The sequence below is a fragment of the Nuphar pumila genome, chromosome 16, assembly GCF_984573655.1.
Source record: "Nuphar pumila chromosome 16, dmNupPumi1.hap1.1, whole genome shotgun sequence".
Lineage (NCBI taxonomy): Eukaryota > Viridiplantae > Streptophyta > Magnoliopsida > Nymphaeales > Nymphaeaceae > Nuphar > Nuphar pumila.
In genome coordinates, this window is record NC_143264.1 from 6,426,119 (window position 1) to 6,439,109 (window position 12,991).

Consider the following 12,991-nt stretch of genomic DNA (forward strand, 5'->3'; position numbering starts at 1 on the left):
CCCCAAAGTGGTCCTTCAAAGTGTCTTCCTAGGCACTCGTCCTCAGAAGGGCACTTTGCCCCAATACTGCAACTCCCCTCACGAAGTCAGCACGTTGTAACTCTCTCAGAGTCAGCAAAACGTTCTCGTAGGAACCAATGAGCCACGAACAACAACTTTTCTGCACACACAATCCATTGAGGATCTGCCAACTTAAGGGACCAAAACAATGAGCATTCTGCTCAATGTGGGCACTCCGCTAACCCACAATCTTGAGAGAGTATCTAGAAGTTTAATTGAGTCTCTCATAGCCAAAGGTGCAAATCCATCCAACCGAATCCAACGTGCATTCTCTGTATGCACAAGGCAAACACCACGCTCCACCTGTGAGCCTCTTGTGGATTATCTATGTTCCCTTAGCCAACTGAACAACAACCTTACAATTTTACTTATCATCAACAAGATGTCTCATACCATCCTATCAATATCTTGCTTCTGTACTCGGTCAACCATACTTCAACTGCGAAAATTTGGGTAACCAAGATAAACCATCGTTGTCCTCTACAGTGTCGCACACAATGAACAACAAGATCTCTGTGAATCTTTCTGCTCTGATGTCAATTTGTCACGGGCTTACTTTTTTCAATAAGCCAGCACGGCGCGACGGTCTTTCCTTACCGTCGTAAGCCTTTCTATCGCTCTATCACAGGCATAGAATGCTTCGCAAACCCACGACATGCCAAGCTGGCCAGCCTAACGGCCAAAGGCCACGTACCAACATCTTTTCATGTGCTGAATCATTTTCATTGGCCCTACGTAGCTGCCTAGCGGAAGCTGATCAAGCGCATTTCCAAAAGCGCATTCCATGTAATCCATGTCGTTTAGTGCATAGCCGTCCCATACCAGCTATTACTTCTGAAAGAGGCACAAACTTTGCCATGGCCTTGCGTGTCATGAAGTGTATTGTGGCTCCATGCGCACGACATAGCAAAACCTCGCCACCGAAGGAACAAGACCTTGCGGCCCCCAGTCCGAAGACCCGTTGATGATTGAACACCATAACGAAGAGCACCACCCAGACTCATTCGTCAACGCTTAGGCATTCACTCGCTTAGCCCCGAATCACCATACTCGGTTGGAACCACCTAAGGTGATTCCTAAGAGAATTATCACTAACCCACATGCACCCCCGTGCGTCCAACTGCTACGCGTGGGACACTCTTGCAAGCCGAGAGATCTTTAACCAAATCCCCAAAGGCAACATCCTCTGATCCGTTGGCACTGCTTAACCAAACAACGCTCCACGTCTATGCCGCCACACAGCGATGCACTAACGATGATACCGATGCCTATTGCATGTCGTGCTACCACCGCACGTCACCGATCAAGTGAACGCATACCATGCGTTCCTACACTCAATGCATTTTTCACTCATTAGAGCTCTGCACTGCACATGTCCTATTCCGAAAGATCGGCCCGGAACAGCCAGATTCTTTCAGAAATCTGTATTAGGTACACTCCCCAAGAGGGAGACCATTCACCATTGACCAACTGCAAAGAAGAAGATTTCCATGGCCTAATAAACGGACGTTAACTCAACCTAGAAGCAAAAATACTTTTGAAAAGGCTTTCCACAAAAAGTCAACAAACTAGATGGCATGTCCAAATGCTTCCCTCAAAAATAACTACAAAGTCACTACAAAAGAACCAACAATCATAGTGATAGTGGCTGATCCATTTAGGTAAAGAGTCCGTCTAGAATAATAATGATAGCAGATAACAGATTTGATTCTGGATTATTCAGATTAAGCAATCTCAAGTCTAGATAATGCTAAAGGCATCACCTAAGTTACATTGCTAGAAGAATGATACAGTATCACCCCAATTTTTTGCTTTCCATTCTTTGCATGACTCTTAATTATCTTCTCTTTACCTCATGATCCCTTTTCATTGCATAGTTATCTCAGCATTTCTTAATAATATGAAAGCATGGTATCTGAAAGAACAAACAGGTTTTTTGCAAATATAACGAGATGTTAAAGGGGAAAATGCATATAGTTCCTTGCAACCTAGTCATCCATATTGTCTAATTTCTGTCTTGACTTGATGGAAAACAGAGCATTTTATACTTCAACTTACTTGAAGAGTCACCATTCACAACTAGAGTTTCACTTGCTTTTGTAAAAGTATCTCCAAACAAGATACTAAGATCAAGACCTTAATATTCTTGATAATAAACCCGGCACACATGCACAATAGGAACACTTTAGAACACTTGTGCACAAAAGCACAACTCACAAAAACTCACAAATGCACAAAGGCATGAAAAATATTGGAATCACTTTATTGAGCACTTGGGCTTTGACTCAAAGCCATGAGAAATACAAGAGGGGGAAGCCCCTGTTTATAAGGAAGCAAAGAAGCAACATAGGGGGCTCCCAAGAGAGTAGTTGGGAGCCCCCAACGGTCACATATGTGACCGTTGGAGGCTCCCCAACGACTCTTTGGGGAGCCTCCCTATGTGGCACAAAAAACAAAAGAGCAAAAAAGAAAAAAAGGAAAAAGGAAAAAAAGAAAAGGAAAAAGAAAAAGCAAAGTTACAAGCATATTCCAAAATGGAATATGCGTAAAACAGGAATTTACAGAAATACCCTTTTGGGTGGATAAGAAAAAAAAAAAAAATATATATATATATATATATATATATATATAGATAGATAGATAGATAGATAGATAGATAGATAGATAGATAGATAGATATACATATATACATAGTATATATGTATATGTATCTATATATATATATGAATATAAATATATATGAGATTACAAATATCGATACATAATTTAACAGCTTTAACAATTATACTCTGGCATAAACAGGCAAAAATTGATTCATGCTCCTTACGATACTGAATACCCAGAAGATGAATGATGCTAAAGAACAAGGAAAAGAAAAACCTATTTGTATGTGCAGCAGGGATAGCACTTGGGGTCTAACACTCAAGTATATTCCCAAGCCAAAGAGATAAGACCTGCACTTCTTAGTCATGAATTATTGTAGTTATACTATAATACAAAGAGAAGAACATAGCTAGAAGGTTCTTTGGCTCCATCATAAGGTTCAACCATCCATTGGTTTGTTTTAACAACATTTCAGGGAAGATAACCAAATAAATCAGTCAACTGTGAGGTCCCCATTTCAGGTTAACATCGTTACAAAAGGCTTGGCAAGAAAGAAATCCTATCAAGTGGTCTAGTGTATGGCAAACACCTGGTTATTCAACCATTAACATTTCCAGGTGCTACAAAAGAAAAAACAGACAACCAGAATAGAAGTCAAAAAAAAGGCAAACTTATAAAAGTTATAAAAATAGTATACATATGATGGAGAAGAATATACATTTTAGACAGTTGAACTCTTGTTCAATTTGATAATATGGCAAGCATTGGCAGTTCCATCACATAAAGTTTCACATAGTATTTTTCACGAAATCTTCATGAATGGCATGTTTGTTTGAAAAATGTACACATATATACTGTAGCAATATCATCATTGAGATAATATTTCTCTTTTCTATACCAAGCTGTGAAACTTTAAAGCTCACTTATAAAAGATACTCTCACAAATGAAGCCCTTCAACTTAGGAATGCCTTCATCATATACCTTCAGATTAATCCATGCATATGGGAGGCCAGTCGGAGTATTGAATGCTGACAGCAAACGTTCCCCTAAGTCAGCAGCCAGACGTAATAATTGGTTATCATACTTTCCTTGGACCATCTTATCCATATAATCGGTTGCAAGGATGTGGGCAGAGACAAGTCCACCAAGAACTCGTATGTTGCACTGAAAAAATCTCATGAGTAAGTTAAAATTACTAACCAGTAATAGCACAATGCCTCAAAATATTTCCTATTGGGAAGTTAAAATTAATAAACGACACAATATCACAATATAGTTCCTACTTGCACAGAATCAACATATATATCACCGATTAAAAGTGTTAAACGACTAGAGATAATTATCACCATCACCTAATATGTCTACAGTTCTACGTGGATTAAATCACAACATTGTGAGGAGAAAATCCAGATACACACCTCAAACAGACTTATACGAGCATCAACATCAAAGTTAATGTTCTCACCAAGCCAAAGCACAGCCCTTTCGAATTCTGTGTAATTGCCCAGTACAACAAGACTGCAGAAACATTCAGGAAAGCAACAGAATTAAAAAATATGCATTCAGTATATAAAAGCCAACCCCAACATGCTCTTCCAACTCCAGTCAAGAAAGCGCAAATTTAGTTCCTTCTGAGTATTAAAATTGTCAACTAAGATACTGATTCATTTATTCCAGAATCAACAGAAACAAATGAGTGTGTTCTCCTACTCTACCAAACACAGATAAACTTCCATCAACTTTTTAAACATGAAAGCATCTAAAACACAGGAAGATTTAGGAATATATTCAACACAATGGTTTAACAGCAATACATGCTTTGCCTTGATCTGGTTCCACAAGTAAAACAATACTTCGTTTGTTAGGCCCTATTCATTCAGTATGGGGTTGGGTATGCATAATGGACAAGTACTAAAGTGAACCATGAGGGAAACATATATAACACCCATCCACTATCCTCGACTTAATATTTTATTAAAAACTAAGTATGCAACACAATATTTAAATCTCATGCAAAACATGCCAAGAGAAAAATAATATAATCATAAATACCACAAAAAGGACCAACAAGAAAAACACCTGATATCATAACTACTGTCCCACAAAAGAACTATAAAAGATATTTATTAAAGTGAATGACTTCCCATAAAAAAGTATGCTCAATACCTTATGCACGAATAAACAAAACTTCCCATAATAAATTATGCTCAATACCTTATGCACGAATAAACAATCTTATTCATCATGTAAGGCAATCATAAGTGCACAAGGATCAAATATCAACATAAAAATTATTTATTCATAAGTTAGATCATAATTTTTAATACTTCATATGCTACTTTTAATGCACCAAGAAAGATTAAACATAAGTTTAAGCAAAATTTCATAAGATCATATTTGTGAAATACACACAACACTATTATTTTAAAATCTCTCAAATTATTTTAAAATATATGACAATTTTTCAAATAAAGAACAAAACAAAGTTTAATGATAAATACAAACATGATTTGACATTTATAATCATGACTTCTTCAAGTAAAAGCATCTAAATACCAACAATGCATGCTCAAGCATATAGGATTGTATACATGTATCAAATAAAGCAAGTTTTGAAAAATTAAGATTCAAATATGATTTTAAAAAAAACATGTATATATCTAATTTCACAAGATTAAACAAATAATCCCTTATAAAAACAAGTTCAATGATAATTTAAAAAAAAAACATTTAAAGTTTTTTTTAATAAAAGAAAACAAATATATATATAAAGCAAATAAGTGCTTCCTTATGCATAATGCATAAAATAGATAACACAATAAATACTTAAATATATAAGATACATACCGGGTCTAGATTTTCCCTGAATCCAAGCCACACAACAATTATGAATCATTCACGAAGCACAAACTCAAACCAAAGAATCTCAAGACCCAAAAAAGGCAAAATGCCAAAAAGAATTTCTTGACTTTGATACCATGTAATGAAATAGCGAAAAATAAAAAAAACAATACCACTGAAGGCTTACAAGATCACAATTACAAAAGTGTATAAGCACAAACCAATGTCACTAAGGGCTTACAAGATCACAATCACAATGTGCATAAGCACAAGTCCACTATGGGATAACAACACAACCACTAAGTGCATATAATACATTAAAGAATTAAATAGAAAAACATAAAACATAAAAAATATTCATTTTTATAGAGCATAAATGCTTAAGAGAAGCATTGAGAAAAATAGGGACAAGTAGTCCCATTATATACAAAAGAACCCAAGGCTTAACGCCATTGGGGAGCTCCCATACGAGTCAATGGGAGCTCCCAACGGTCATAAATGTGACCGTTGGGGCTCCCAATGACTCTATGGTCTCAATGACCATAGAGCCCCTACAATGTAATAAAGGAGAAATAAAAATAAAATAAGAAAAACAGAAAAAGCAAAACTGTCCCTAGCGAACAGCATCTATTACAAAAAGATGAAAATATCCCTAGAGGGTATTACCTATTACATCATTATATATATATATATGAAACAAATATATATGTATGGGAATACATACATATATACATGTACAACTTAAAAAGTTCATGGTCGTTTTTCTATACATATGGCAACTGAAATTTAGGTAGAGAAATTTTCTTGCTGAATTCGACTACTAAAATAAATCTTACATGCTCACATAGGGAAGAGTAGATTGGAAATTGACAATTAGTGAGTACGGCAGTCATCCATGCACATGTGATTAAAAGCATACACCAACATCCTGCTTGTTGACTTAAATGCACATGTTTATATCTGGAATTGATTAAGTGGGCTCGTTCGGCCTATGATATGCTGGGTTTCATCTAACTTTTGTCCATGCGTATGGTCGTACCAATATGTTCCCTCGAGAATTCTTAAAGAGAAAGATAAAGAATATTTGATAAGAGTAAATGCAAACAAATGGATCCTTCTAGGTAGCTCTTTTGGGAAAAATATAAAACAATTAAATACATTGAGCTATTAAGTAGCTAATAGGGGCTACAAACAAGTTTAGAGCTGGGCTTGAGCTCCATGTATTTAAATAACAAGCCTCAAACCATGCTCAAGCCCAACTGATTTATGCATTTAGTGAGCATGCTTTCAGTTTTCAATGAGCCAATGTGAGTCTTTGGCAATAGCTCAGATTCTTTCCCTCCATAGAGGCAGAGTCAAATCGCCAACGGATTCTAGTTTTTAATTTCTCTCCTTTTTTTTCAAATTTTTCATGAAGCTGGATCAACTACCTAACTCAATAGTTTCTGATTTGATCATTTTCCAGTTGAGAACTCCACTTATTCTTTACTTTTTAGTTGACTTTCATTTGTAAATTGCGAATAAAAATCAATATAGAAACAGAGAAACCAATGAAAATAGAGGTTATCAAAGGGAAAAGAAGATTAATTTTCTCAATATTTATGGAAATGCTTCTGTTGCATTATAAGTTAATCATCAAACATTTCAAAATAGGCATAGCAGTTGTCAAGTTGAGTTTATTCTTATCATCAAACCCATGGTTAGAACATATTTATCTTTTAGGGGACCGTAGTTTCTCAATAGAGCAGCACTTACAATCATAATCACCTATTTCAAGGTATTATCTCATCGAGGGTATTTCTCGGAGATGTTTTCAAAAGTTGAAAAATCTTGAGAAAATCTCATGAGTTTAAAATTTTGAAAAAATATAAATAATAACCAAAAAGATAAGAAAATAATAAGTTTTGCATTGTTTTGTTCCAAAGAATATAAAGAAACAAGTTTCAAAGGTTTTAAAAATATAAAAGAAAAAAACAGGAAATGCACATTTAAAACTTAAAATATGAAAAAAAAAAAGAAATTTTCCAAAAAATATTGTGATATTATCATGATATTTTGTCTTCTAGCTATATTTTGAAAATATTGCAAGATATTCCTTTAATATTGGCTACCTTAAAATATCAATGTTTCTCGTGATATTTTCAAAATATCGCTGACATTGGTGACAGTGCTTCCAATATTAATCAACTGAAAGGGTCTTTCATCAAAACCACCTTGTGAAGCAAAATGAAAGAAACTAAGATAACAAAATGAGAAGAAAAAAAAAACATGACTTGGATCCAATAAGACACACTCAGTTGAGAAAAAAGGAAAAACACATTAAGAATATAAGCACCAATATTACAAAGTGCACATACCTTGATAACGACTCTATGAGAGTCAAAGCTGATCCACTGTAATTTGCAGGCAAATGCTCAAGCTAAAATCAACAAAAATCAAATGGTTTTCGTGAGAAGAATGCCTCTGACAATAGTTTTCAAATAGAGACGAAGGACAAGAACTTTAAGGGAAGCAATTAAAACCTTTAAATTTCCAAGCTCACTAAGAGAGTCGGTAAAACTTTTTGTGAGAGGCTTCAACTCATCATGCTATACAACAATAAATAACACATCATATAATATACAATGTAAAAATTTTAGAATAAGAATAAAACCATTTAATGATGCACTTACTATAATCTATGAGGAAACGTTAACTAACCGGAAATGCGTGAATCAAATAATTGTCATATGCATGATAAAACCTGCAAATGAGAAACAGATTAGGTGTCAGACCAAAAAATTCAATTTCAGAAACAATGAGAACCAAGTTTAACAAGTAACCCATGATAGCTGCAAGTTAGTGAAATTCATTACATAATAAGTTTCTTTGAGTTCATTAAAACGACGGTTCAATTATCAATTATGATTGTCTGTCAAAATGTGAATCTCTAGCACACCAGTTTCTCCATGTCTAGGAGTTGTGAAACCAATGTTCAACGTAGTAAACAGATAAGTGGATAACTGTATATGTGTATATACAAACATCAGATATATGTGCATAAATCCTACCTATAGTATAGTATATAAGGTACATTACTGGAAACACTAATAAGACCTTCCCTAAAGAATAGGATTTCCAACAACTAACAAACCATCACTGCAGCAAACCAAAGCCCATCAGTCCATAATTGTGATAAGTTTGGTAACCATGCCCAAGATCAAGCATAACCAGCCATTAACTATACTAGCCTTTATGGCAAATCATCCACATATATGAGACAGTAGAGATTGATAATGATAAAAAAAGCACCTAAATCCCTTACCTGAAAGTGAGGAACCACCTGCTGTCTTCAGACCAGAGCATTGCACCAACATGCAGCCTGGATGCTTGGCAACTCAATACAGGAAGGGGAAAAGTGTGCACAGTGCCACTTCAACAAACCATATGTTGTCCAAAACTTCAAATTGTGCCTGTTTCCCCTTGAATGTCCTACAATCTGAATTCCTCAAACACTATGGTTAGACCTCTCCAGACGGTGGATGCTCTGTTCCATGCTGAGTTGGGAACCACCTCCATACAGGGCCTTGAAGTCCATATTTTGATTTGAGATGTGTCGACCATTATTTCTGCTCTGTTGCCAAGCATCACCACCATTTTGCAAACAATGCTTTGCTGAGTAGAGAGAGTCTTTTAATGTTCATGTTTCACATGGAAAGTGTGAATCTGCCAGGAAACCAGGTTCCTACTACCAACCAGTCCGCCTATCTTCCATAGAAAATCTCTCATAATGTGTCCTAACCAGGGTTACTGAAGCGCCATACCATATGGGGAAGCGCGCTTCCCCAAAGAGCATGCTTCCCAATTTAGGAGAATAAATGGAAAGCTCGCTTCCCCCTCGCTTCTCCTTATTTTTTCATTTTTTTATGTTTTTTTTATTTTTTTTTACTTTTTTCTCTTTTTTTGCTTCCTCCTCGCTTTCTAGGTCGCTTCCAGTTCGCTTTTTAGGTCGCTTCCGAGACGATTCCTGGTTCGCTTCTAAGTCATCCCGCGCTTCTCGCTTCCTAAAATTTTGAAAGTGCCTCGCTTCCTACTTTCCGCTCACGCTTCCCCGATTGACAACTCTAATCCTAACTCCTAAGCACAGTTCAATCTTCATTGGCAGTGTATAATAGACATGAGGTATAATGGAATGCAGGCAATAACAATTTGAATGAGGGTTACCCCCGAGTTACCAGAAGCATCACATGAAGTAGGGAAGGGCAAAAAAATTTGGGAAGCACGTTTCCCCCTTTTTTTCAATTTTTTTGTATTTTTATTTTTTTTCCCTTTTTCGCTTCCCCCTCGCTTCCAGTTTGCTTCCTAGGTCGGTTCCGAGATGACTCTTGGTTCGCTTCTAAGTCGTCCCACACTTCCCGCTTCTTAAAATTTTGAAAGTGCCTCGCTTCCCGTATCACTTCCTGCTTCCACTTCCTCGACTGGCAACTCTGGGTTACCCTCCTCGCAAGCAACAGATACTCTGCTGATTTTTTGTTGCACCTTGTTCTCCACCTTGCTCCCTCCAACCCATATGAATTGGGCAACACTTAAAGTAGCTAAATCAATTTATCTCCGTACTGCTGAAAAACAGCTTCATTACATGACCCTATAGCCACAAGGTTCTTGATTGTGGACCATTACTAGTAGTCCATTACATACTCTAATTTACCAAGCTGAGAAAACTCCAACATACAGAGGACAAGGAGACCGTGATGATCATGTGTTGGCCCACAAGAACTTGATCATATTTTCTCATTTAGAAATAGAAAGAAAAACTATGAAGGTTAAAAGGGCATGGCACGAAAAACAGCAATATTACCTGATCAATTTAAATGCTTTCCTGTCCATAGAAAATTTTTGATTGAATATTCTGATCACTAGGTTATAGATGGATATCATATCATATATTTGTGAATGGGTATAGGCAAGTGCTCTACATAGAATTGACACCATTAATACACTAAACTCATGGGGTATTGTTTCCTTCAACAATAAATCGTTTATAGCACTAGGAAGTTTAGATGTCTGTGTCAAAAGAAAGGCTACCAAATGCACCTATAACCAATATGTTACTCTGAGCTTGAAGAGGGAAGGCTACTGAAAAAGATCACAAATTGAAATATGAGCTAGCTGGATGACACCACATTAGAAACTAAATTCACATACGAAAAAGCAGTCAACCTTCTAGGTGCAGTTGATGAACAAGTTCCTCCAACAAATTGCAATTAAGTATGCTCTGTTCCTTTCTCTTTATAGGTGTAAGTAGCTTTCAGCATGGAAGACATGCTGGCGAGGCATAAACTAGCAAGAGAATGTACAGAAAATCAATGATCCCCAGGTTTAACCTCCAATTTCACCTATGCATGCCATATCATGCAGCGCACTTGTACAGTGTCTTCACAAAATCTACTCAATCTTCAGTTTCTCCAATGACGTATGCGAGCAAGAGAAAGGGCAATATATAAAAGAAGTAATCTAAAAAGACTATATTCAACATTGCAGAAATGCATTATATGGCAGAAGTCTAGTTGGAGCTTAAGCAGGTCCACTGTTTTACACAAACCTTCTATGATCAACTCTACTCCTGATTCTTGCTTATATTGCAAGCTCCTGACTTTTCTTCAGGCGTTTCTCGTAAGGGGGTACTAAAGGCTTCCCTCTTTTGTTTCAATTCAATAAAACCTTTGTAGAAAAACTTTCTGCCGTTACTGTTATGACACTCCATAGAGCCAAAAACACTAAGAATCATATGGAACACACATAGGATACATAAGCCCAAGGAAGTTAACTAATACAAAAATCAAATTTTCATGAAAAACATGGGAGAAATTCAATGAATTGCCTCTAGACATGACCAGGGAAGCATGGGCATATCATAATTATGAATCTCAAGAAATACCAACAAAGAAATTAAACAAATCTATTCATTGAAAAATGCTCCATGGAATCAAATTCCAATAGAATGAAGGAGCAAAACAGCAGGAAGGTTCAAAAGTCAAATACCAACAAAGGAAACTAAAGACTACCCACTTAAGAAAACACAAGAAAGAACTCAAAGAAAGGATCCACGAAACGAAAGACTCACATCTTTCTGACCTCCTCCCTCAATCGCATCTTCTTAGAGGCACCATGGAGGTCGACTCGGGGCGCGGCTGGCCCCACGAGGGAGGCCAGAATCAAGAGAAAAACGACTACCCATCTGCCGAATCTGCAAGAAAACGTTGTCGGCGGCATTTTTTGATCGATGCTAGCAAAGAATTCTCATGGTGTCCTTCTCTGAGATTCAGCTGAAGCAGATAAGGACGGAACCCGAAAGAGGAAGAAGGCCATGCTGACTGATTATGCTTGGATCTGGGAATTTGGATCCAACTTCGACTCAGGCGTTTCCGATTCGTATGGGCTTTTCAGATGAATCAGGCGAGTCTGTTACTTGGCTCGGTGGCTTACTAGGTGATGGGGATTGGGAATTGGGACACGGAGATGGGTTATGTTATGGATATCCATATCCAGTGTGTTAAAAGAAAAAAGGTATGGATAGGGATGCCGACGAATAGGATTTTATCCCATATTAAACAGGATTGGATTCCATTTAGTTGCATTTGGTAAGCCAAAACCATATCCGATTATAGTCGGATGTAGATATCGTTTGTATCTTTTGCTATTGAATCCATCAAATATCTGAATTTGATGGATATCTGAATCCGTTTACTTATAAAGAAGCAGATCTGGTATGAGCTTTTTACCATCCAAATTCCAATCCATTAGGACATGGTATTGACCAATGTTGTCGGTGTCTCGGACTATATGGTTTGGCCAACGATTTAGGTGAATCGGCTTATACCGATTTTCAAGTGAATCGTTTTGAAACGGCCAAAAAATAATTAAAAATATTACATGTCAATCAGAACATGGCACGTGTTAAAGCCATTAAAATAATGCTAAAAATTAATTTTAAGCTGTTTTTTACATTTATTAAAAAATAGTCGATTCAGGTAAGTATCGCATCGATTTTAGTGATATAATACGTATCGGCCGATTCAGGTCCATACGCACCGATACTGACAACACTGGTATTGACTATGTCTGATTCGAATCTGAACCGTTAACATCGCTTGGTATGGACCCTATGAGTGAGTGGATTCAATTATTCAAAAATAGCGGAGGCATTTTCTGTTTATGGACTCAAATGAATCGGATTTAGTTTTGATCAAAGACTTCAAGTACAGAGATGCCAACAGATCAGACTTGGGTCAGAGATGGGACTCAATCCCGATTCATTTAGTTGGATTACATAAAGATAGTAGCATCTGATTAGTAATCAGATTCCAATTCGATAAAAGAGTTCTACATCTGAATCCATTTTACATGTATGTAAAGCTCATGTCCGATTAGCCGTTTTATCTAATCGGATCTGGATCTGTGGGAACTTATTACATTCAACTCCAAATGCAATTAGGGAAATCAGAT

General features: G+C 36.6%; 1 protein-coding gene across 1 annotated transcript in view; it reads right to left on the reverse strand.

Moving 5' to 3' along the window:
• The window catches only part of LOC149812793 (alpha-mannosidase I MNS5-like), a 49,626-nt gene extending 37,805 nt beyond the window's left edge, over nucleotides 1-11,821 (reverse strand). The window contains exons 1-6 of the mRNA XM_089990692.1: nucleotides 11,610-11,821; nucleotides 8,207-8,249; nucleotides 8,029-8,094; nucleotides 7,864-7,925; nucleotides 4,084-4,183; nucleotides 3,647-3,829 (exon numbers count right to left, since the gene is read on the reverse strand). Of these exons, the coding sequence (XP_089846818.1) occupies nucleotides 3,647-3,829; nucleotides 4,084-4,183; nucleotides 7,864-7,925; nucleotides 8,029-8,094; nucleotides 8,207-8,249; nucleotides 11,610-11,758 (603 nt within the window). The 5' untranslated portion in view covers nucleotides 11,759-11,821. The remainder of the gene's footprint in view (nucleotides 1-3,646; nucleotides 3,830-4,083; nucleotides 4,184-7,863; nucleotides 7,926-8,028; nucleotides 8,095-8,206; nucleotides 8,250-11,609) is intronic.
• Between the last annotated feature and the right edge of the window lie 1,170 nt (nucleotides 11,822-12,991).